A 26,391-nucleotide genomic window follows, 5' to 3' on the forward strand; every position below is an offset into this window, starting at 1 on the left:
AAGGCCATCTCATTGCCATGACAGTGCTGCAGGTCTCTCTCGACTCCACAAACATGGCCGCATGCTCCATCACAATATCTGTGGTCATGCACCATGCATTGTGGCTTCATCTCTCAGGTTCCCCAGGGAGATCCAGTCAACAGACGAGGATCTGCCCTTTTAAGGCCCAAAGTTGTTTGCTGCCAGAACAGACGAGTCACTCCATACCCTTAAGGACTGAAGGGCAACATTAAAATCCCTGGGCATTTACACACCTGCAAATAAAAAGAAATGGCTGGTATTCTACCCAGAGATTCTGCTCGCCACCATACATGTGGGGGGAGGGATAGCTCAGTGGTTTGAGCATTGGCCTGCTAAACCTAGGGTTGTGAGTTCAATCCTTGAGGGGGCAATTTGGGGATTGGTTCTGCTTTGAGCAGGGGGTTGGACTAGATGATCTCTTGAGGTCCCTTCCAACCCTAATAATCTATGATTCTATGCAACCGCACAGGCACTATGAGCAACGCTGCAAACAAAGACACACCAGATGTTGACAAAACCAAAACGAACCTTTGACATCCCAGCAATCTACCTCAAGACAGCAGTTTTTGAAGGTGTGGTCGAGGATATAAGACAGCCACATGCTCTAACGCTGGAAACAGAGACTATCTCCTGAATGTTCGGAGATCACCTGTCACCAAGCACCAAGTCTGGAACACCATCACTACAAATAAATGGGTTTTTAGAAATTATCCAACAGGGTTATTCCGTTCCCTTTATCTCCATCCCACCTACCCCCTCTGGCCCTTCAGTGACCACTCTCATGCGTACCTGCCACAACAGGAAATGAACCACCTCATACACCTAGATGCATTGGAACTATTACCAGTGCAGCACAGAAGGAAAGGTTTTTACTCTCACTGTTTATTTTCTAACCCAGAAAAAGATGGGCAGGTGGAGACCCATTCCGGATCCAAGAAAACTCAACAAGTTCATAAAAACACAGTGTTTCAAAGTGCTGACACTAACAACTATAATTCCAGCATTAGAGAAGGGGGACTGGCTCTTGGACCTTGATCTGCAAGATGCATATTTTCACTTTACCATCCATCCATCCATCTCACAGAAGATTCCTAAGGTTCACCCTGGGAAAACAACCCTTCCAATACAAAGTATTATCTTTCGGCTTGTCAACTGCACCAAGGATTTTCTCCAAAGTTTTAGCACTGGTGGCAGCACGTCTCCGCAGACACAATCGTGATATTTCCATATCTGGATGACTGCCTCATAAGGGCAGCAACACAACATGAAGCAATAAGAGTCACACAGAGTACGATAACCCTTAAACAGCGTACTTACCTCACAGACACAGCCTACACAGACATCTGACAATGCCAGAAAAGGTAAAGGACTCATTAAGATGGTGGACACAATCAAAGAGAGTCTGTACAGGAGTCCTATTTCTACAAATGACTCCAACAATGACAATCACCACGGATACCTTCCTAATAGACTGGGGAGTGCATTTACTCAACATAGTACAAGGTCAATGGTCCCCATCAGAGTCCAAAATGCACATAAATTTGTTGGAACTAAGGGCAATTTGCAACACATGCAACCACTTCCTACCATGAACAAAAGAACAAAGCCATCAGGATGCACACAGACAACATACCATGCATGTTTTACATAAATCGCCAAGGGGGTGCACGATCACACTCCCTATGCACAGAGGCGATACTGCTCTGGAACTGATGCATCAGTCACAACATTGACATATCAGAATCCCACCTTCCACGATGTCAAAACACAACAGCAGATGCACTAAGCAAAGAGTTCTCACAAAATAGTGAGTGGGAAATGGACCCTGGAGTTCTACATATGATATTCAGACTATGGGGATTCCTGACCATAGATCTCTTTGCAATAGCACAGAACACTAAGTGCCCACAATATTGCTCCAGAGCCATATTGGGACCCTGTTCCCTAGGCAGTGCTCTCCTCTTCAAATGGATGCAATGTTAATGTATGCATTTCCCAATCACACACTTAACCTGGGTCATACACAAGATCAAAAGGGACAAATCCAAAGTAATCCTAATAGCACCTACATGGCCAGACAGACATGGTTCCCATACCTGGTAAAGATGGTGGTACGCTCACCTCAAAATCTTACCCAATACCTCACCTCCTTGCACAAGATGCGAGACACGTCCACCATCGCAGCCTCTCAGTACTCCACCTCAAGGCCTGGCTACTCCATGGCTGAGAGGAATTGAAACCTCCTTTTTGGAGGAAGTAAAAAACATATTACTGAATTGCTGTAGAACAGATACAAGACAGACATGTATCCATAAGTGGAAATGGTTCAACATTTAGTGCTGAGACAAACAGATCTTTCCAGCATCCTTCCCCTTAACAAGGGTACTGGATTACGTATTAGAACTAAAAACACTGGGCACTTCATAAGCTCTGTCAAGGTACACTTGGTGGCTATCACAGCTTTCCATGATAAGGTAAACGGGGTCAACATATTCGCCCACCCAACAAGTAAACGTTTCCTCGAGCATTGAGAACACCTACCTCAGAATAAGGAACCCCCTCCTATGTAAGACCTCAACCTCGTCTTACGCAGATTTATGGGAAACCCATTTGAGCTCCTTGCCACCTGCTCGCTACTCTACCTATCTATGAAGGTGGCTTTCCTTATCACCATCATGTCCGCCAGATGGGTGAGGGAACTACATGCCCTAATGGCACCCCCCATACACAATTTTCTTTAAAGACAGTGTTACCTTAAGGCCACCCCAAATTCCTACCCAAGATTGCATCCCCCTTTCATTTGTACCAGCCCATTAACTTATCTATGTTTTTTTCCAAAACTACATGCAGACGAAAAAGAGGAATCACGGCACACACTGGACGTTCAAAGAGCATTAGCGTTTTACATTGAAAGAACAAAAACATTTAGAAAATCACCGAGACTATTTGTCTCTGTAACAGAATATTCAACAGGGGACACCATCTGAAAGCAGAGACTATCCAAGTGGATATCAGGATGCATCTACCTTTGTTATCAAATGCTTCATTTACAAGCCCCAATGAGAATGCGCACACACTCTACCAGAGCACTTTCAGCACCCATAGCTTTTCTCAACAATGTTCCCATTATTGACATGTGCAGAGGAGCAGCTTGGGCATCAGCCCACAGATTCACAAAGCACTATACTATAGAGCAACAGTCGTAATCGGATACTCAGTTTGGACTCACAGTTTTATCCACCATCAGTAACGCAAATCCGAATCCTTTCCACTGAGGTGCAGTGCTCAACAGTCACAAAACTGGAGCACCCACAGGGCTCTTTCTCAAAGAAGAGAGGGTTGTGCAGTAACTGAGATTCTTTGAGATGGTTGTCTGTTGTCCCTGTGGGTGCTCCACTACCCTCCCTCCTCCCTTCTACTTCAGAGTTTCATGTAGATCCTCTGCAGTAGAGAAGGAATCGAGGGATGACTGGTCACGCAGTACTACGTTAACCCCCTGGAGCGGTGCGAGACATCGACATTGCATGCACGACCCAACTAGGCACTGCTGCCACAAATCTCCAATTATAAACACAGGGCGCATAAACACCTAAAGTGGAGCACCCACAGGGACAATCATCTCAAAGTACCTGTTATTGCACAAGGTGAGTAACCCTCACTTAGACTGGACCAAAAAGAGACAGTAGTCCAGCATGATGTGTGTGATATGTAAAAGATAATCATTCCTAATAGAAATACAATTTGGTAACAGCATATAATTTTGCAGGGATTCTCTCCCTCAAGAAACAGGATCAGTGTTTTCAGGTCTTGTAACAGACGACCTCATAATCTTGTGGATTTTCTAGCAAATTTTTCCTGGAAATTCAGTGCTCAGGAAAGTGAAAAACAGTAATAACTGGATTCACAGCTAATCCAGGGTGTGCTGTGTAAGACACTGCAGTAGAGTCTTGACTTGCTGCACCATGCATATATAAATCCTGGGCCACTCCTGCATGAAGCCTTATATTTATGCCAAGCTGTGGGGCAATTTTGTGATGTTGATTTAGAACTAATAAGGATTGTAATATAGCTCTCCAGAGAGAGCTAGTGGATTTAGACACAAAATAATCTAGTCTCAGGTCTTATATTGCTAGTAACTTCACTTACAACAGAACATTTTATTTTATATGTACTGATAATCTTGCTTCTATGTGAGATGTTCTTTGAGTAATTTATATGATTACTTGCAAAGTGCTAAAGAAAATGGAGTTCAGGTAACATTTAGGCTTTCTGTATGTGATCGGCAGGATAAAACTCTTCAAGAAATTATTTGAAACCCACATAGTTATTTTCTGTTAAAGGATGACTGCAAAGCTAAGTTTTCTTTCCAAATACAATAGAGTATAATTTACAAAAACCATCGAAAGTAACTATAAATATATGCATTTTAAGACAGCTGTCACTGTAAGATCAAGGTGCAATTTCTTGTATTCCGAAGTAAATCACAGCCCTTGATAAAGAGGAACAAGGCCCAGAAAAGGAAAACACCAATGCATTTGCTTCCCGGTACACATCTCTCTGGTCATTCTGCAATTTAGGAGGGAGTTTGCAAACAGAAAGCCAGGTAGCCATCTACCGTAGAGATGGCAGGATTTGGGATCAGCCTGGTCACGAGTGGTGGTAAACTCCATAAAGCAAGACCCTCCATTTAGATTACTCTGTGTTGTAATCTAGTAGTAATGAGGTTTTTCTTAAATTGATTACTTTTTAAAGAATCCAAGACTTTACGGCTCCCCAAATCCACATCTGGCTTTGCATGGGCTCCTAGGTCTACCCACCTGGATCCAGATACAGGGTTGAGGACCCAAGTTACAATATTTTCATATCTATCTCTGTATCTCCCATTATTAAAATATTGATTTGAATTCTTATGCATTTCTATTCGTTACTCTATACAGTTTGCAAAATCTCTTCAAATTGTGCTGTCACTGACATTTTATGCTGTCCTCTTAATTCATTGTTTCAGGTAATGTTCTCATATACACCTCTACCCCAATATAACATGGGTTCTCATACAATGCGGTAAAGGTCTGACATGCTGCTCTGAGCAGCATGTTAAGGGTGCTGGGCCGAGGGGTTGGATAAGGGGCAGAGGGTCTTGAGGGCAGTCAGGGGCTCCTCCCCAGGGTCTAGGAGGCAGGAGCTGGGGGGGCAGTACCAGAGTGGCCTGGGGGATTAGCGGGGGCCGGGAACAGCCCACTCCGCTGCCCCAGCCCCAGCTGTGTCGCTGGGGGGAGGGGGTTTGGGGGAAGAGATCCTCCCCGCACACAGCGGCGGAAGCGGAGTAGTCCGTCCCCAGCCCACTCCACTCCACCCCACCAGTTCCCAGCCATGGCGCTCCGCTTCCCACCACAGGTGAGTATGGTACCTTTCCCCCACCCCCCGACCCTCCCCCTCGGCGACACAGCTGGGGCTGCGGCAAGAAAAGCGGAGTGGACTGGGGCCGCATTGCTCCGCTGCCAGTGTGTGCAGAGGGCATCCTTTCCCCAACCTTCCCGCGCTCACCGGCAGCGGGAAGTGGAGCAGCCCAGCCCCAGCCTGCTCTATTCAGCCAGCTCCCAGCCGCGGCGCTCCGCTTCCCGTCGCAGGTGAGTATGGGTGGGTGTCCTTTCCCCAACCTCCCTGCACTCACCGGTGGCGGGAAGCGAAGCGCCACGGCTGGGAGCTGGTTGAATAGAGCAGGCTGGGGTTGCGCTGCTCTGCTTCCTGCCGCAGGTGAGTGCAGGACCTTTCCCCAACACACGCAAACACACACACACACCACCCCACCCCCAGCAACACAGCTGGGGTCGGGGTAAGGAAAGTGGAGCGGGCTGGGGCTGCATGGCTCCACTTCCCGACACAGGTGAGTGGGGGAGCTTCCTTTCCCTAACCTCCCCGCACTCACCGGCTGCGGGAAGTGGAGCAGCCCGGCCCCAGCCCACCCTACTCTGCCAGCTCCTAGCTGCTGCACTCCGCTTCCCGCCGCAGGTGGGTGCGGGGGGTATCCTTTCCCCAGCCTTCCCACACTCACCAGCGTGCCACGGCTGGGAGGTGGCAGAGTGGAGTGGGCTGGGGCCATATTGCTCCACTTCGCGCCTATCAGGGGGCGGGGGCTATGAATAGGGGTTGGAGCAGTCAGGGGACAGGGAGCAGGGGGGTTGGGTAGGGGTTGGGGTTCTGGGGGTGATTAAGGACAGGGGTCTCTGGAGGGAGTAGTCAGGGAACAAGGAACCGGGGGCAGAGGGGGGGAAACTAGTTCTATATAACGCGGTGAGATTTTTTTTGTCTTCAGATGAACGTGTTGTATTGGAGTAGAGGTGTAGTCACTTTTAGGTGAAACAACTTCATATAAATTTAAACAACCATTTCATTTTGATTGGAAAATAAACTACAGTGGGCACTATTGTGCAGTGCAGGCAAAGACTGTCATGTTTTTGTTCTGTGTTTGTACAGCGCCAGTTTGTACTGGTTCCTGACTGAGACTCTTAGGTGCTACAGTAATATGAATAATAATACAGTTGAACTCCATATCAGCTGGTCATGGTAACCACTCCTTATTAACTGACCAGCTCTTATTTACCTCAGGACAGGTCTACACTACCACTTAAGTTGATGTAACTTCGATCTCTCAAGGGTATGTGAAAAAGCCAACTCCTGAGCAATGCAACTTACAATGACCTAAGCGCTGTCCACGGGTGGAGTAATTATGCCTTCAGCCTAGGGTGTCTTCACCAGACGTGGCGCAGCTGCATCTAGTGCTTCTGGTGTAGCCTTGCACTAAGTAAGTGCAAAAGAAGAACAAAGGCAGCTGAATTTATTAACCCCAACCCAACGGTAACCACAATCAGCTGACACATTAAACATGCTAGTTTTTATCTACACTGAGAGCTCAGTCATTCTTAACATTAAAACATGTTCTACCATGACGTAATTTTCTACTGCAGATAAATCTAGTCCCTAAAACTTCCTCTGGTATTTGACTTATTGACCAGTCTTAATATAGGAGATACCAGAGTTAGGCCAAATGCAGGTGTGCAGTACAAGCTTTTTTAAGTGAACACCCACGCAATATGTTCACAACATTGCTTCAAAGAGTATTCTTTAATAAAGTATGTTCCTTTCTTTTAAGGAAAGGCCGAGAAGTGCGGTGGAGCAGTTATGTCTGGCAGAAAACACTCGGCCTCGAATGACTGTGGAGGAGCAGATGGAAAGAATAAAGAGACACCAACAAGCTTGTCTGAGAGAGAAGAAAAAGGGACTAAATATTATTGGCGTTTCAGATCTGTCTCCTTCACAGAGCTCATCCTTTGTTAGGGATAATCCATTTAAGCTGGCTCAGGTATGCCAAAACTTCCTTGGTGTACACAGTAATATGTTAGAACAAAAAAAAAAAAAAAAATTGTGTTGCGGAGAAGGGAGAAAGTTGCAAAGTCAAATGCTGCTGCTGCTGCTGCTTTAGTGGCTGCATGGGCCTTGCACTTCAGAATGTCCATTTATAGCAGACTGTCAAAATTGTCCTTAGGAATGCAAGCAGCAGAAAGGGAAATAGACCTTTTTAACAATTTATAACTCAGCTAAACCTAAATGGAATTTCCTGGGATAGAGAAAAGTCACTCCTCTACCAAATTTCAATGGCATGCTGCAAACAGTGGAGGTGTTAGCACTTCTCCAAAAAGGTTGCAAGCGTTTTTTTTCATAATGGAAAATGTTAGGCAGCCTAAATTTAAGAATTACTACCAGCTCCCCATACTTTATGCAGTTATAAAATTTATGGCTATCTGCTATAAGCAACGAATTGTTCCTGACTTATTACAGTTGGATGTTTTAATTACATGAAAGTCAGAATGTTTAAAGTTAAGATTTCAAAAGCAATTTTAATTCATTTATGAGGAAATGGGAGGTAAACTTTTGAATTGAGGTCAAGCAGTCTAAAGTTTTTTTTCAAAACTTTTAGCAGTGTGTTAGAGGTCATAATGGAAGTCTCAGCATAACAATAGGAAAAGAGTATGCAGTAATACCACTGGATTTTTATTGCAAGTATCTCCATATATCACATTTGTTCTACAGAATCGAAGAAAGGACGATATGGTATCTAGTAACATTAAGAAATTAGAGAATGCCATAAGAGAGAATGATTTGGAGCAAAATCCTGAAACTACTGCAGAAGTAGTAACACAACTAAATGCTGGATCAGAAGAGCATAATGCAGATTTTACTAAAGAGGTAATAAGTTATATTTAGAGTGTTCAATCCTACCTCAAAAGTAACTTCTTCCACAAATACTGAGCACATCTGTAAGTAACATCACCTTCCGGTTCAGAAACTCTTCTAGATGAATTTAACTCAGGTCTTCCAGTGCATTTTATGACTGAGGTTTCCTCCTCAGACCAGGGACCTTTTTCTTCCTTTTTTGATTTGTATAGCACCCAGCACATCAAATTGCTTAACAAATAAATAAGAGGAGAGAACAATTTATATGGCATGGAATTAGGCAATAATTATGACTTGTGCTGATCATCAAAATGGTACTTCTCTCAGATTTATCTTGCATCCCACCCAGTTTTACTCTGTTTTAAAATATCCTAATAGCTGTTCAAAAGTGTGATGATTTACGGGTGGAGCTAAAGGCTGTCAGAACCACTACCACTTTACCTTGACCATTTTCTTTATCAGGTTTCAGCAGAGTAACAATATAAAATCAAGTTATTAAAACTGACCATCTTTTTCTTAACACCTTTTACTCGAAGCCTTCTTGAGCCTTTTGAAAGAGTGCTACTTCACACACAGATAATGACCGTATCTAATGAGCAAAGAGTCCTGTGGCACCTTATAGACTAACAGACCTATTGGAGCATGAGCTTTTGTGTGTCATGCATCTGACGAAGTGGGTATTCACCCATAAAAGCTCATGCTCCAATAGGTCTGTTAGTCTATAAGGTGCCACAGGACTTCTTTGCTGCTTTTGCAGATCCAGACTAACACGGCTACCCCTCTGATAACATGTATCTAATGAGAACTTCTAAAGTATTCACACTGAGTAATGTGTCCAAGCAGTTGTGCGTTGCATTCATTTTGGATGGTGTTGGAGATATGAAAACAATACAGAAACTGCAATCCAGATTCTAGATAGTTCCCTGATAGTTCTAGGTCACTCTCAGAATTCATTGGGCCAAATTCTGCACATTTCTTCCTGTATTGCTCTTCAGGTAATGGTATTGATATAAATTACGTAAACATAATTCTTCAGTTATACGTATATAACTGAGGCCAAAATTTGGCTGTGTTGACAAAGCTTACTTCCTGAATATCAGTTCTCTGCCCACCATTGAGTATGTGCTCACAGTGTGTACCTACAGATTTTTCGTAAAACTTCTCAACTTTTTCTTTTTAAAGTTGACAAAAAGTGATGACCCACTGTTACCAGACACATGTGTTATAGCTGATCCAAAAGAAGGGAATGCTGAAGGAGAAGTAGAAAAGCAAAAGAAATTGGGAAAAACACATACTGTAGATACCAGGTAAAAATAAATAAATAAAAATAAGATAATTGCATATTGAACTAGTCCAGCAGTTAATTACAGTTTAATAATGAATATTTTAGTGTTTTACCTTTTGGAAGCTTGATTCACTGTTCTTCGCAACTCCAAAGGTAAAGTGTGGGTAGTATGGGGCTGCATGTAAACAAATATGTTTATTTTCTCTCTAAAAATACAATGAATACGAATGGTTAGGTGGTATGAAAAATGGAAAAATTGTTTTAAGCATGGACAGGTTGTTCATTACAAAATGGTTTTTGTGTTAAGATTTGATTGCATAATATAATCATAGAAAGAAATAGCACATATTTGACCCAGTCCTGCATTCATTATTAGAGGCAGGTATAGGATATAGGTATAGGTTTAGGAGGTCAGACTAGATGATCACATTGGTCCCTTCTGACCCTAAAGTCTAGGAGGATCAGGCCATGAACTGTTTACAAATGGGCTTTGAACTTTGTGATTCATGGAAATAAATTCATCAGGCCTGAACAATATTATCAATGTTATTCTGCTCATTAGTTTCACTCTTAGAGTCTCTCTATGTAGATATTGAGAGAACTAAAATACTCAAGATTTTTCTCCTTACCCTTCCTACTTCCAGGCAAATTCAGAGTCCATTCTACTTAGGGGCTCCAACATAGACTTCACTCTTCTGAGAAGTAGAACACAGCACAGCTATGGAACAAAATATAAAAAATATAACATATTCTGAATGCAACTTAGTTGTTCTTCCTATTCATAGCAAACTTGTTATACTTATAGTAATGATTCATTTCCAGCCACCTATTGAAATCAGAAATTCCCTGAGTTCGCCCACCATGGATTGGTAACAAGGAGGTAACCTGGTCAACACTGGTTCTTAGATCAAACTTGGGGCAAAAGAAATAACAAGTAATTGTGAAATATCCTGGAGTCAGGTATCCTCCCAAGACTAATTTCTGGGTTAGGTTTTGTTTTTGTTTTTTCCTTTTTCTGTGTTGCTGTTTTTGCTCAGAACTAATATGTGGGAAGTTTCAAATACATTTATGAGCGTATGTTCATCATGGACAAACACAATTTGTGGTTTGCTTTGGGATGCAAGATCTAGTCAATAATTTTATCTCAGGATGAGGGCTCAATAGTTTTTCTTGCCTCATCAAAGCTTTCCATAAGATTCCTGTTAAAAGCCTCACCTGAAGGCTCCAATGGCAAGTTTTTTTTATTGGAGTCCATTGCACTGTGCATGGAAACAATCAACTCAGGAGCAGTCTGGACTTTTGACCCCTAAGGGCAGTTGTTCTCAACCTTTCCAGACTACCTTACCCTTTTTTGGAGTCCGATTTGTCTTCTGTACCCCAAGTTTCACCTCACTTAAAAACCACTTGCTTACAAAATCAGACGCAAATACAAAAGTGTCACAGCACACTATTACTGAAAAATTGCTTCCTTTCTCATTTTTACCTTATAACATAAAATTATTGGAATATAAATATTGTGCTTACATTTCAGTGTATAGTATATAGAGCTGTATAAAAAAAGTCATTGTATGAAATTTTAGTTTGCACTGACTTGGTGAGTGCTTTTTATGTAGCCTGTTGTAAAACTAGGCAAGTATCTAGATAAGCTGATGTACCTTCAAGGTACGCATACCTGTGGTTGAGAATCACTGCCTTAGGGTACTTCATCCCCTTGGAGGGCTTCCATTAACTCTGTGATTTCGGAGTTAGAGTAGTACTGGAGCTTTGGTACATCACATAAGTAGTTCTTTCCTGATTGGAAGCTAGACACTCGTCTTACTATCAGTGTAGAGTGAGGCCCTCTCGCATGGTCATAACATTCTCATGACACACTGTATCTTCCCTACAGCCTTGAATTTGGTATCTATTTCAATATATAAGTATGAAAAGTAAAAAAAAAATTAAAAAAAAATTGTCAAGTTCCCAGTTTAAAGTTCTTTTTTCACACACTCTAGAATGAATTTTATAAGATTGAAACAAAACTAACTTTTTCTTCGATTGAGGGTTTCAACACTCTACTATAGGTTCCAGAAATATGCATTTGATTTAAACAACACAATCTTGTAAATTGGAGGGGTTTGTGTTAAGAGAAGAAAATTAAATGCTGGAACTCCAATTGCACGTAAATATTGGTTAACACCTGAAATTAAACGATTTCTAAAAATAGCAATTTTTTTAACTAGTCTGCAGAACATGGCCCCTATTGCAAACCACAAACATGAAACCAGTCCAAAAGAGAGTGAAGCAACCAGTGTTCAAGCACAAGAAGGGATTATTTCTTCTTTTGAGTTAGCAGTACAATCTTCAAGAGAAAATCAAACAGCAGGTATGGAAAAGAGACTGTCAGTTACACAGAAATGTATATGGGGAATTAAATGTTACATATGTAATATACATTCTGATTGTTTTCTGATGCTCTGAAATTCTTGTACAGTGAAAAGAAATCTAAACTAATCTGGGTCTTGCATGCATATTTTTTCACCTGATGGGGAGGGATAGACAGAGCCCCGGCCAATTTCCCAATGGACTAATCTCAGAAACACACTGTTTTCAGAGATTTAAATGCAGATCTTTTGGAGGCAACTAGTTTGAGGATGAGAGGGTGTTCCCAGAAGTTTCTCTTGGCTGGAGCAAATAGTTCTGTCTCCCTCCAGAACACCCCTCCTCCCCAATCCTCTGCACATGTTCAGTGCTGTCTTCGTTCTTGCTACTGGTTCCAGTCAGCTCCAGGACTTTCTCCTGTAGGTCATTTCACCAAAGGCATCTATTCTAAACACACACTTTCCTGCTGTTGATCCCCTTTCCTGGTCCTTGCAGGTCTGAGCTCTTTGACTGTAACATAGATACTACAGTGATGTGGGCCATATTAACACAGATAGTTCCCAATTTAGGCATTAGATTATGAACCAGAAAAATAAGAGAGGTTGGTGTGTGTGTCTCCAGAGTTCAGGAGGGATGCCAGAAGTGAAAAAGACAGGGTGGTTGCAAGTACCTTAATGGCACACTTTGCAAGAAAATCAGAGTGCTGGGGGACGGCCAAGTTGCTTATGAAATGGGCAGATGGAATGATCAATACTTGAGGTGATCAGGAGTTGTTTGGTGCCAGGGAGGAATAAGGAAGTGCAGATGTGGTGTAAGGATAAATAAACAAGGCAAATGGCACAGTCATTCTCATGACTGTTTAGTTCAGGCCAGGACTAGGAAAGATCCTTTGTGGTGACATCATAGGGAAGGTTTAGTTACTCTTAGATAACAGGGTTATGGCTGTGTCTAATAAACTCAATAAAGAATTCTCTTCATATTCATTAACCATCAGTACTGTATCCGTTGTACTGTGCGACACTACAACTTTCTTGTGTACCATGTCTGTTCTGCAGAGGTACAATTACTTATATGTGGGCAAATATCTTCCTTAAGAACAATGTATATTCTTCTCTTTAAATAGCATTATTTTCACTATATAATGTTGATTTTAAAAGTTTCTTCTGATTATTTTAACCTTTACTTGCATAACACCTTGTTCACAAATTTCATGCTGCTTGAAATATTTTCAATTTGTCTAACTTTTGCCTTCTGTGATATTTATTTTTTAATTTCTCTTTTCAGGAAAAAATCTGCCCTCTTCACCAGAGTCCCCACCATCACCAGCTCTATCAACGCAACCACAGCTCACAGAAGGATCACATTTCATGTGTGTATAGTCTCAGACAAGTACGTCTGCTTTTCAGTCATGCTATTTTTCTGGGTATACCGTAGTTTTCTTTGAGAAGCGCATACAGAAAATTTTATTAAGTAGGGTGAAGGTAGCTGAGATATATATAGCAATCAAACAAGCAAACAAAACAGGAATGTATTGATTCTTTGAGTATGCAGGTGCAGGTGCTGCATATTCAACTGAGGTGCATTCACACCTAGCACGCTGGAGCTGGAGAATTTTGCTGAGCAGTGCCATTAGAAGGTCACCGCTCGCAGCTTGTGGCCATAGCCCCTCCTCTGGCTATATGAGGTAGCATTCCCCTAACCCCTATCTGTTTCCTTCTTACCACCTGTGGCTGGAGTCAAAGCTCTGTGTGGTTCCTAACCTCACAACCTCTCTCTTTCTTAGATGCCCCTGGCATCTTGTCCCTTTCCACTTTTGTCTCAGAAGACTACATTGCTGATAGCAATAGCATCCACAAGGAGAGCCTGTTGCAGTCTCTGATGGCAGAGCCTCCTTACATACAATTCTCTAAAGACAAACTGACTTTATGACCACACCCAAAATTTTTATCTGAAGTGGTTTTTCAGCTTCATTTGAACCAGGTGGTATATTTACCTGTGTTTTTTCCTAAGTTGCATTCATCTCTGGAAGAGCAGCATTTCCACACATCAGATGTCAAGCGATGTCTGGCTTTCTATTTGGACCAGACTAAACTGTTTTGTGCTTCACCATGCCTGTTCATGTCACATACAGATCATATGAAGGGTCCGGTGGTCTCTTCACAGTCTCTAAATGAATAACCTCTTTTATCGTGACTTCATATGAAATAGCTTTAACTACGCCTCCTTCAGCGGATGCGAGCTAGTTCTATGAGAGTGCAAGCAACATCAGTAGCGTTCTTCAGTGCATTTCAGTATCGGACATTTTCAGGGCTGCTACATGCAAACCATCCAATCATTACTGCATCTTCCAGGGTGGATGCTTTCTTCAATGGGTGGTCCTGCAGTCATTGTTTATGCAGACTGTCTGAGCCCCACTTCCTGGGGGAACTGCTTGTGAGCCACTGAAGTGGAATACATGGCTGCATCTACTTGAAGAAACCTTTTCTTACTGTAACTCTGGTTCTTTTAGATGTGTATTCCACAACCTACCTCTGTCCCCTCTGCATCACAGTTTCTCTGGGCACTTGGTGTGAAGGAACTGAGGGGGTTCGGAACTGCACTACCTTATATAGCTGGGGAGGGGCTGCGGCCACGAGGCACAAGTATTCTCTCTCTACAAGTAAAATTCCCTGGTTCCTGTGCACTGGGCACACGGACACACCTAAGTGGAATACACATCTGCATCACATTTCAAAGAACCACAGTTAAAGTAAGTAACCATTCCTTACAGTATTCGGATAAGGTAGTAGTAGTTAGAAATGAAAAGGACCAATTAGCATATTCTTCTGTAATGGTAGAATAACAGTCCCTTGATAGGAGATATTAAATTGTAATGAAACACGTGCTTATCCAGTCAAGGTAAAAATGTATCCGTATTTGGTGTTACAACACCCAAAGTCTCCAGTCAGGATCATAGCCCAGTTGAACTATGAACTGTACATACCATATGTTCCTAAGAGTTTTTATAATCTAATTTAAGACAAATAAGTGTGACTTGATAAGTAGTAGAAGGGAAAAGGATGGGAGGAAGAGGATAGCAATAATAAAAACACACAGTTAGGCTCACTGTGTCTGTAGACTAGTTCCATAGTTTTAGTAAAGCCAGGGATATTAGAGCCTAAAAAATAGTTTCCCTCTGTTCAGTATCTGAATGTAGTTGGAGGCATTAGTCCATTTCCTAGTGTATACCTCATATCTGCACTTGACACACTGGTTAGCAGTCTCATCAGAGCCCCGATATTGAATGGTCATTGTATAGCTGGTTTCATATCAGGGTTAATACTAGCCTGGAAAACAAGAATTCCATGTCACAAAAAATATTTTGACATTTGGTTTTGTTCTCCATTGCAATGAAACCTAGACTGTCCGAAAGGTTTTTGCAAAAAATTAAAGGGAGACTCTCATGAAGGCTCAAGTCCCTCCATGCATGATTTGGAGCAGGGATTTGTTCATCCCAGAAGAGTGCACTAGCCACTCTGCTATTTGACTGTTCTGGGGTGGGCCTTTTCTTCCCCCACCCCCACTGAAAACAAGACATTTCCACAAAAAGTTTCATTTTCAGTAAATCAGCATTTTCCAACTAAAAAAAGTTTCTTGTCAAAAAATTCCTGACCCGTTTTAGTTGAAATACAATGAAGCACAGCATGTGGGAGCCCACACTGCTGCTGCCCACAATGTACTTCTCTGACTAAAGGTCTTTCACCAGGGCTGTCAGTCAAACACCTTTCTTAAGCACTACCCAAGGCATTTAAAATGTTTGTTGAATGTGTGGAGCATTGCTGTTACCCATGACTAATGTAAGAGCTGTAATTTCTCAAATGAAACAGCAAACGTACCAGGCTGTGAACAAGTTTCCTGTCCTATAGGAGGAGTTTAATTTTTTAAAGCAGGAACTTATTTACTCAATGGGATGCAAACTGTAAGGCAAGAAATCCTCTGCAATAGAGAGAATGTATAAGTTGGGAGGTGCGTTTCAATTCATAGAAAGGCCAGTTTTTAAGACAAGGTCTGGGAAATGCATGATGGGTGTCAGTGAGGCAGTGGAATTTGGAAAAGGAAAATGGTGCTATGTGGTATCATAGGACTAAGGAGAGAGCTTATTCTATATCATGTTTTCTGGCAACGCTAAGACAAAGTTTGTATCTATCACAAGTATATTTTTACATTTTAAGCATGCTGATATATGCTTAAATACAATTTAATAGAGTGATAATGACGTTTATTTAGAATCTTTCATCCCAAACACTGCATTACATCATAGCAAGTGAAGAGTACTGTGTCCAGGTTCTAATCTTGCCAGTCCTTGGTACAGCATTTAGGGGCTTCGCTGCTAATTTTACATGGAAAGCACTTAGTTACTGTATTGATGGTGGCAGTATAAAACCCTAAAATGGTTCTTTGTGCAAAAAAACTCCTGTTTGTTTCAGTTTATTTGTGAATTGCTGTCAGTAGCTTTAATGCCTAAAAAAATAGGTTGTGGAAACTAATTTTTTCTTAGATTCTTTTTAATATAATTTAATTTTCTTTGTGGATAGCCACAGTGAGGTCAGAATCTCCCCACCATGCCTAATCCTAAAAGCTATTTTATACAGTGTTTTGGTAAAATACAGTAACTTGATCCATGTCTGTCTTTCAGCTCTTAACAGATTCTGTTGAAACTATTCATGGCCGAGGAGTGTCGACCTATGGGAATATAAGAAGATATTGTAGAGTATATTTTAAATCTATGAAATTCATAGTTCTGATGCTTTTGGCCACAAAGCATCATTTTATAACTTCCTGGAAAATGTTTATTCCAAGACAGCTTTAAATGGCCCATATGTACACTCAACAGTCTGAAGATTGTTCTTCCGATACCAGCTTGCTGCTATGATTTCCATGCACATAAAGATTCTTTTGAATATGCAGCCTAAAGTCAGACTTAGTTGATGTTTTACAGAATTTAATATTTTTAATTATGAAATCATTTAAGTTTGCATTTTTGCTTCTTTTAGGTACATAACAGATCAGTTTCTTTTACATATCACCACTAAACCTTGTTTTACACTTTTTAAATACTAGTGTATTTGGACATTTGATTTGTAAAATTTTTATATCTATTTAAAATGTGCCATTTTTATTATTGCTGAGTAAAGTATGTCCTGTTTCTGCTGTAATTATTTCTTGGTCAGGTTGCAGCATCAGCAGTTACTGCCACACTGTTATCACATATACATGAATGTTTGTGCTTACTTTTTCTTAAACAAAATGAAGTGTAGGTATTTTGAGGTACTGGGCTCTTCCTTCGTTGGAATAGGGTGTGTATAGCAATAAGCAGGTTTTCAATTCCAGTACTTAGTTTGTGTACAAATGTAATTATGTTCATTGTGTATATATTATACAATGAGCACATCCAATGTAAGTATAAGAAGCCACTTAACTATTGTTCAAATGCAAATGTTCATATCTCATTTCTTTTTTATCATGTTAAATAAATGTTAATGTTCTTAAGCTGTGTGGGTAGTATTTCTTTCGGCAAGCAGATGACGGACAGTGTACTCATCACGACTCTTTGTGTGGGAAGCACATCTTAATAGGGGTTATCGGCCTATTACAGCAGTGGTTCTCAATCAGCGGTCCGAGGCCCCCTGGGGGGCTGCAAGCAGGTTTCAGGGGGGCCACCAATACGGAGCCAGCATTAGATTGACTGGGGCTCAGGGGAGAAAGCTAAAGCCATGCCATGTGGAGCTGAAGCCTGGGTCCTGAGCACCACCTGAGGCAATCTGAAGCTTGAGGAATGTAGCTTTGTGGGGGCTTCTGTGGCATGAGGCCTAAGGCAATTGCCCTGTTCCATCCCCTAACGCTGGCCCTTGCTTTTATATGCAGAAAACCTGTTGTTGTGACACAGGTGGGTCATGGAGTTTTTATAGCATGTTGGGGGAGGGGGGTGGAAAGCAAAAGGTTGAGAACCCCTGTATTACAGGATTGGTTGGAGGATGGTCTGTGATGTGCAGGAGATCACTGTATGAATATGATGGTCTCTTCTGGTCTTAAAAACTGAAGCTATGTCTACACTAGAGAGCTTACAGCGACACAACCATACCAATGCAGTTGCACTACTGTACGATCTCTCATGGAGCTGCTGCGAGGCCGATGGGAGAGAACTATCGACATAATTAATCCACCCCCACAGTGGGAGACGCTCTCATGCCAACATAGTGCTGTGCACACTACCACTTATGCTGGTGAAACTTATGTTGCTCAAGGTAGTGGAATATTCACACCCCTGAGCAACAAGTTTTACCGACATAATACGTGCTAGTGTAGACATAGCCTGAGTGACATCACCTACAAACAAGAGCAGCACTGGTAGACTCTCTTAAGGGATTCCACCTTGCCCAGCTGGAAGTCGTGCCCACAGCACAGAGCAAAAAGACAGCCTTGTGGTTGGTAGTCAGGAAGAAATTTGAGTTCAGTTCCTGGCTCTGCCATGCTTTCCCCTGTGACCTTGGGCGCATCACTTAGTTGCTTTTTGCTTCAGTTCCAAATCTGTTTATGTAAAATTGCTTATCTCATAAGGATGCTGAGAGGATTAAATTATAATTTTTAAAAGGCATTAACACATTAGAGTGAACACCATATATGGTAGGGGTGAGGAGAGGAATGAGATGATTCCTCGGGGCTCTGATGTTTGCATATCATCTTCCAGGAACGAAAAAAAAAACTTAAAATCATTTGTCATGCATGTCATCTTATTACACACACTACTGGTTTCACTTCTCCATCCCCCACTGCTGTCTGAACTAGTGTAAGTAGAGACTGCAATTTTTTAGAAAAGGATAATGAAAAGTAGATTTGAAAGAAAATCGTTTGGATCTCAAGTGCAAAGATCTGAAATCTTTGTTTGTTTTAAACTTCAATACATTTTCACTTCTGGGAGAAGTCAGTCAGACTGTCAGAGCTGTTTTTAAAACAGAAAAGCAATGTTTGCTGAAGACATGGTTCAACTTCTGACTGACTTACCTACTTGTTCAGTATCTTGGCCAAACCCACATAAAAGTTGTTGAATCCCCAGTGGTGCAGCACATATTTAAGGGCCTAAAATAAGGATTTCACTTCACTGTGTGGTGTGTTTTAAATTGTGCACCAAGTTCTTTGGCTGTTTAAATGCAGAGAAGTGAGGAAAGGGAAAGGCACCATGGGGTTGTTGTCTTGGCACTAGCCAGAGAGAGAATGTAATTAGTGATTTGGAACCTTCTTGGGCCTTGTCTTCACTTAAAAGGTTTGCTGGTATAGCTATACCAGGAGACCCTCATAGTGTAGATGCAGTTTATACCCGGAAAAAAGTCCTTTTGCCAGTAAAGCTTATATCCATTCCCTGAACAAAATAAGCTATAACAGCAAAAGAGAGTTTTTGCCAGTATAACAGTCTACACTAGCTTTTGCTGACACAACTATGTTAGCAAATAATCACATCCTTCTAACCAACACAGGTATGTCAGTGTGTCAGGCCTCAGAATTTCCTCTGCGTTTGCGCTGAAGATTTTGAAGTACAATTGGGTGCTTGAAACTATTTTCAACTGTGTTTGGAAAAATAAATAGATTAAAAAAAGCAGCTATTTCCCTTTCTCCTGCCTCATCAAAATTTCGCTGTTGCACTTACCTTTTAACTCTCTGCCCACGGGTCATGCTTTTGAAATGTTCACCATTAAACAAGTGGATCCCTAGATTGTCAGCCTGGAAATAGCTATATTTTAAGTCTGTGTCTAGGTTATTTTTTAAATTTCTGATTGATTGCTTCATTGGCTACTGTGCTGACATTTGTAGATAGTTTGCTTTTTTTCCTCAAAAGCAGAGTCTCTTAGGGATGTACAACAAACACATGCTCTACAGATGTTCATGCTCTTCAAAACCAATTACATCTCCTTCCGTCTGGAGCTTTTGTTCACCACTTGCATTGTTCCAAGAAGACTAAGGAATGTGGTCCTTTCAAATTCCTGAATAAAGTAACATCACTAGAAAAGCTGTACTTTATGTCCTGGGAATTTCGTGTGCAAACTGGTCTGGACCAGTTCAGGGAGTAGATAGATCACCCAGCAGTTAAAACCTGACTCTGATTCAGTGTCATGATGGGGGCAAGAGGGGACTTTCTATTCAAATTCAGAGTTTAAAAAAAAAATCATAAAAGGACTTGACAAAAACAGATTATTATTTCAAACAAAACTACTTTTTTCTTACCTAAATTAATGTGCATTAATCAAGTTGAAAGTAAACTGTTACAGTTCCACTAGACATAACTAAGGTTACATATAAGAAATTTTTATAATAGCTGCTATTCCACTGCCCAGTGAAGTAATTTTGAGTCACTTTTGGCACTGGTGTTAAGCAAGAGATTAGATGAAATCCTGAAGTGAAGTGTAACAAAAGATCCTGATTAATTCAGAAGGCTGGACTGGATGGTCCAAGAAGTTCTTTCCCTTCCCTCCTAGCTTTTGTTGCTCTGTAACCAAGAGAGGTATAATTTTTGTTTGATACAATGAACTGCGAAGCATCAAGCGAATGGCATGGAATCATGGGACTCAACATGAAGAACCAGATCACTGTGGTTTTTCCTCACCGGTGTCTCATATTTTGGATTCTGTGCACACTTACTCCAGAGCTGGATTCTGCTACCCTTACTTACATTTTGTAATGTTCCAGCGGTAGTCCAGCTGATTTCAATAAGAATATTCAAAGTAAAAACAATTCAACATGTGGAATCTGGCCCATCATTTGGAAAGATGACACTTTACATTGACTTGACTATAAAAAAAAATAATAATAATGCATAGCTGATGGTAAATCTGAGGAAATAAACTATTGAACTAATTTTCCCAAGCATGTGCACGCAGGGTATACCATAGCAAATCTGGCCTTCATCAAACTGAATTACATTAAGGTGTTAAACCACAAAGCTAGTCTTCACCACAATCACACGCAGCTAGCATCGGTAGGATTGCATGGTTAGTTTGCCAACCCTAGTATAGATAAAGTTTGAGAGTGGTACTTAGACCGGATTGATTTATGCTTGGGGTAAACAAAACTCTGAAAACACAAAACTATTCAGAAGGGACTACTATGGACTTGGACTTCGAGCAATGCTCTTACTAACCTCTTTGCTGTTCTTCCTGTCCCTAATAAACAAAACTAACTGCTCCACCAGCACTGTCCAGGGGTGTGTGCGACAGAATGGTAACACTTCAAAGAATGATAGTATTAATTTTTTGTCTCAATATTTTTTTATTGAATTCAGTGTGGGGTGAAAGTTGCTGCCCCTGGCGACTGAAGTTTCTCTTTAGCCACAGAACAACCACAACCCTTCAGGCTTGCCACACACTGCTCATCAATGGGAGTTTGAAAACAAACAGTACCTTGATCCTTAAATTTGCAAACATTTAAAAAAAAATCTCAAACTTGGAAGAGCCTTTTACATCACAATTATGTAATAACTCCTGGCATTATGTACTTGAACTGATGTTCATGTGCTCCAGAATGGAGAGTCACTATGCATGTCACCATTGATTGAAATGATGGTCTGACAAGGCCCCATAGTACTAGATTAAGGTTCCATGCTTGTAGGGGTTCGTATTTTGGGGTAGATGTTACGAAGGCCCTTAAGAAAACATTTAGTGGTTGGGTGAGCAAAAATGGATAACTCACCCACTTTATGATGGAATGCTGTAATAGCTGCAAGGTGTGCTCTAATGAAACTCATTAGATTAGAACCCAATTCCTTGAGTTCTAATATATAGTCCAGTACACAAGGTTGACGGCTGCGATTTGTCTATTTTGGCCCCATATAGTGAATCATCTCCATTCGTGCTGGTATGTTTGGGTAGCTGGTCTATTACTACTTAACAGAATGTCCTGTACTTCCTCTGAGCAGGTCATTTCAGCTTCCTGGAGCCATGGAGTAGCCACACTTTGAGATGGAGTCGTGAGGTCGGGATGGTGAAGCTGGCCCACATCTTGTGAGAGGAGATGAGGCAGAAGAGGGAGAGAGCGGGTAGACACACAGACATATTTAGGAGGTAAGGAAACCAGGCTTGCCAGGGCTTTAGGATAACTTTGCAGTTCTCTGTTCTGATTTTGTGTATCACCCGTGATAGAAGAGGGGTCAGGGGGAAGGTGTAGAGCAAAAGTGTGTCCCATTTGATGAGAGAGGCATCACCCAGGGATCATGGACCCAATCCTGCTCTAGTGCAGAACTGAGGACATTTGGCATTTTGTGTCGTCACGAAGAGGTCTATGGTTGGAAACCCCAACTGTATGAATATATTCCTTAGTACTCGAGGGTCCATTTCCCACTCATGGTTCTGGGAGAATTTTCTGCTTAATGCATCTGCGGTGGTGTGTTCTGATATCCCGGTAGATATGAGGCTGAGATGTGGATGTTGTGACTAATGCAGCAGGTCCAAAGTAGCATGGCCCCCATGCATAGGGAGTGAGAGTCTGCCCACCCATTGTCCGTTTCTATAGAATATGCAGGCGACATTGTGGGTCTCTGTCTTTGTGGTTCATATTACCTTTATGGTTATGGGTAAGGCGCTGATCGAGTTCTATGTGCTGCGTAGTATTTGCCCTGTTTTTTCTTGTTCATAGGCATATAGATGCCCAAGGACTTCAGTGTTGCTCTGGGTCTGAAGTCCTTCAGCATATGAAGAGATTTGTCCATTTTGCCAATTAATAATTTTGGACCTTCAAACAGGAGGTCGTTTATGATCATTTGTACTTGTCTGGCAAAACCAGATAGGTGCAGCCAGAGTATTCGTCACATGACTACGGCTGTGGCTAATGATCAGGCCAGAGTCTCTGCAGAATCCAATGCTGCTTGCAACGCTGTTCTGGCAATAAGATGCCCTTCTGAAATCACGGCTCTAAATTATTCTTTCTTTTCATCTGGGAGTAATTTAATAAATTCTGAGTTTTTTTGAATAATTTGTGAAGTCATACTTAGCTAGTAGTGACTGATAGGAATCTCTTCCAGTCCCTGTCATACAGGGTATCTCTGGAGTAGTGCCAGGGTGGATAAAAATCAATGATTTAAAAAAAAAAAATCAAACAAATCTGATTTTTTTTTATTAAAATGCTTTTTGGGGAAAAAACCTACCTAAAGATCGTTTTAATTAACATACAGTATAGGTCATAGATATCTCATCATGGAATAGGGATTATAAATTCTAATTCTATAGTATGAGACAATACTATGAATGTTTAAGAAAAGTTTTGTAAATGAGTTCCAATAGTTCATGGATTAGGAACCCAATCTTACAGGGTTCCACAGGCTCCTGTATAGATTATTTAGGTTAATCTTTCTATCTACCCAATGGGATTCAGTGCTCAGTCTAGAAGATGCCATTAGAGATGCTTAGTTTTGCAGTTCTCAGACTGTGGATTTGTCTCTCCAGAGGTAACATGCTTGTTAACAGCAAAAATGTTTTAAAATAAATAAAATAATATAGAGAGGTGAGAAATAACAGACCTCAACTCTGTTGTCCTTCTGCAAATTTGTGTACACTGAGTCAATCCCTAATCCCTCTCCAAAGTGCAAAGTTTAAAAAAGTTCAATGAATAGAAGATTGTTGGGGGCGGAATAGATCTGGACAAGGAGAAGATGTCTGGAGATAAATGTGAGATGCGAGGGACATATGCTTGTTTTGTTAAAGTATTATAAGTTTGTTGAAGAAAAAAATACAGAATACTTAACATTGTTTTAGTTAAATAAAACAATTTAAATGTCTGTCCGGTGATGTTCTCCTAATACAGCATGGCAAGAAAATCCTCCAAATATTAATGATTAACCTGTTGAACTGGAGATAGTTCACATCCCAATGACTTCATAAATAGCTGCTTCAATTACCTTTGGTAAATGAAATAACCAGACAATCATTCGTTTTCTGATATAGCTGTAAAACTAATCTGAAAAGTTTTCAAAATAAGTCACTGTTTAAAAATGTATAGTGTGTACCTTCTAAAAATGAAACCTACGTCTGTCTCTGAGTTGTGAAGAATATGTGTTTAGGTTATAACAACCAACAAGAATGCACTTTGGAGACCAGCAAATCTTTATGCCATAGGAATTGTTGTGGTACTGGGAGTCTGTGTTGCTGAAGATATTGTCAGTATCAACAGCTGTTGCACAGTTGTTGGTGCTGTGGATTGTATTGTTGGGTTTTGCAGACAGTGGGCAGCACCATAGTGTTACTGGTTTGGTCACAGGGATCCCTTTGGGACTGTCACCTGATATGCTGAAATTACCTCTGAGCCCATTTTCCCTGCCAGCTTGGGATTCCAGAACTCTGCCTTGTTGAGCCAGACATGCTAGCCTGCTGCAACACAGACTCAGGGTATGGGCCACGCCCCCAGAGCTGCAGACTTTAACTAAAAATAGCTCAGCATATTACCTGTCTCCAGCACCCAGACACTCAGCTCTTAGTGGGATTAAAACCCCAAATAAATCCATTTTACTCTGTATAAAGCTTATACAGGGTAAATTCATAAATTGTTCACTCTCTCTGTCACAGATAGAGATGCACAACTGTTTGCTCCCCCAGGTATTAATCACTTACTCTGGGTTTATTAATAAACAAAAGTGATTTTATTAAGTATAAAAAGTAGGATTTAAATGGTTTCAAGTAATAGCCAGAACAAAGTAAGTCACAAAGCAAAATAAAACAAAACATGCAAGTCTAAGCCTAATACTTTAAGAAACTGATTACACGTAATATCTCACCCTCAAAGATGCTCCAATAAGCTTCTTTCACAGATTAGACTCCTTCCTAGTCTGGGCCCAATCTTTTATCCAGTACGGTTTTTGTTAGATCTAGCAGACATCTCAGGAGGTAAGTAGGGGGTTTCTCATGACTGGCCACTCCTTTTGTCCTGCTCTCCCCTGTCCCCTGCACACCCTTATAGCTTTGGCACAAGGCAGGAATCTTTTGTCTGTTTGTCCCCACCCCTGCCTCATCAATGGAAAAGTACAAGGATTAAGATGGATTCCAGTGTCATGTGACTTGGTCACATGTCACTGTAAGACCCCTAGTCTCCATTCTTCCTGGGCTGGCCCACATGTACACAGGAAGGCATGCAGGTAAATAAACTACTTACAGCCAATTGTCCTAGTCAATGGGAGCCATCAAGATTCTAAACCACCATTAATGGCGTACACTTTGCATAATTACAGTAGGACCTCAGAGTTATACTTCATATTTCTAGCTTCAGATACAAGAATGATACATGTATACAAATAGGAGGAATATATTCAGTAGGCTATAACCTTTGTTATGATACCTAACGAGACCTTTTGCATAAAGCATATCCTAGTTACATTATATTCACACTCAGAGCATATTTCCATAAAACATGGAGTGCAACATCACACAGTCTGTGATGATGTTGAGCTGCTCCATGCCAAGAATCTTGTCAACTCCAATGGTGCCGAGGCAGAGGGTTTCAATGTCCCTTTGCTGCCCTTATCTGAGCTAACCTGCTTAGGTTATTTTGCTCTTGTGGTACCGGATGGTCCCACTATCTTGACGGTGGTAGGCCCTGGTGCAGTCAATACCAACAGAGTATGTTGAGTTGGGGAATGCCTTTCCTTGGCATATTCCCAAGAAGAAGATGATGAAGCCTGTTTTTAAGTCACCTTCTTGGCACTGTGTTCTTTTGCTTGAGACATCCTGGGAGAGCCTCTGTCAGAGGCTATCATGGGAGACAGTTGTCCAGGAGAAGTCCGTGATTTGGGCTCGGACATCAGGTGCGGAGACTTTTCCATCATACAAAGTTTCAACTACAAATCTCTTGCCATCCTGGTGCAGGCTTTAAGTTTATGGCAGTGTGAGCTTTTCTGCAGTATGTGCATTTCGCCCAGGCAGAGAACAAACTGCGAATGCCTGTCCAAGATGGGAATAGATAATCTGCACGTCGGGCAGTGTTTGAAACTTGGGGAGCTGGGCATGCTACTCAGAGAGGGGTTTTCTCCCTCGAGGTAGAAGAACTCTATTCTAAGGAGTCACTAACAACTGACACTTAATCTAAATAAAATAAACCGAGAAGAGAGGCTATAGTCTAAATTAACACTATTAACAGCAAAAACTATACTAAGTAGGTTAGATACAGAGGCACCGCTAAGTGGTCCGATTCAAGCCAAAAGTGGAAGAGAAGGAACTGACGGGTGGTTGGCCACCCAGTGCTATATAACCTCCTTGGGCAGTTTGAGGTGGGGGCAGCGCCTGCTCGGCCCAGCCGGGTACTGCTACTGCAAATCTCCGATTTACAAGCGCAGAGGTGCCTGAACACCTAAAGTGGAGCACCCACAAGGACACTTCTCAAAGAACAACGGTTGTTGCCCACAGGTGGTTGTAGGGATCAGCCTCTGAGCCCCATTTAGCAAAGTGTGTCAGTGAAGGAGAATCTGTGGAGACAACTTAGAGCAC

The 26,391-nt window shown here is 41.5% G+C and overlaps 1 protein-coding gene across 13 annotated transcripts in view; it reads left to right on the plus strand.

The window, feature by feature from the left end:
- PLEKHA5 (pleckstrin homology domain containing A5) overlaps window positions 1–17,428 on the plus strand; it is a 294,700-nt gene extending 277,272 nt beyond the window's left edge. For 12 of the 13 annotated variants that reach the window (XM_050967965.1, XM_050968002.1, XM_050967954.1 and 9 more), the window contains 6 exons: window positions 7,172–7,381; window positions 8,110–8,265; window positions 9,436–9,560; window positions 11,761–11,903; window positions 13,184–13,288; window positions 16,575–17,428. In XM_050967965.1, coding sequence (XP_050823922.1) covers window positions 7,172–7,381; window positions 8,110–8,265; window positions 9,436–9,560; window positions 11,761–11,903; window positions 13,184–13,278 — 729 coding nt within the window. In that variant the 3' untranslated portion in view covers window positions 13,279–13,288; window positions 16,575–17,428. The remainder of the gene's footprint in view (window positions 1–7,171; window positions 7,382–8,109; window positions 8,266–9,435; window positions 9,561–11,760; window positions 11,904–13,183; window positions 13,289–16,574) is intronic. The other variant, XM_050967974.1, reaches the window with a different exon arrangement.
- Window positions 17,429–26,391: the final 8,963 nt, after the last annotated feature.

Source organism: Gopherus flavomarginatus, chromosome 1 (assembly GCF_025201925.1).
Source record: "Gopherus flavomarginatus isolate rGopFla2 chromosome 1, rGopFla2.mat.asm, whole genome shotgun sequence".
In the NCBI taxonomy this organism is placed as follows: Eukaryota; Metazoa; Chordata; order Testudines; family Testudinidae; genus Gopherus; species Gopherus flavomarginatus.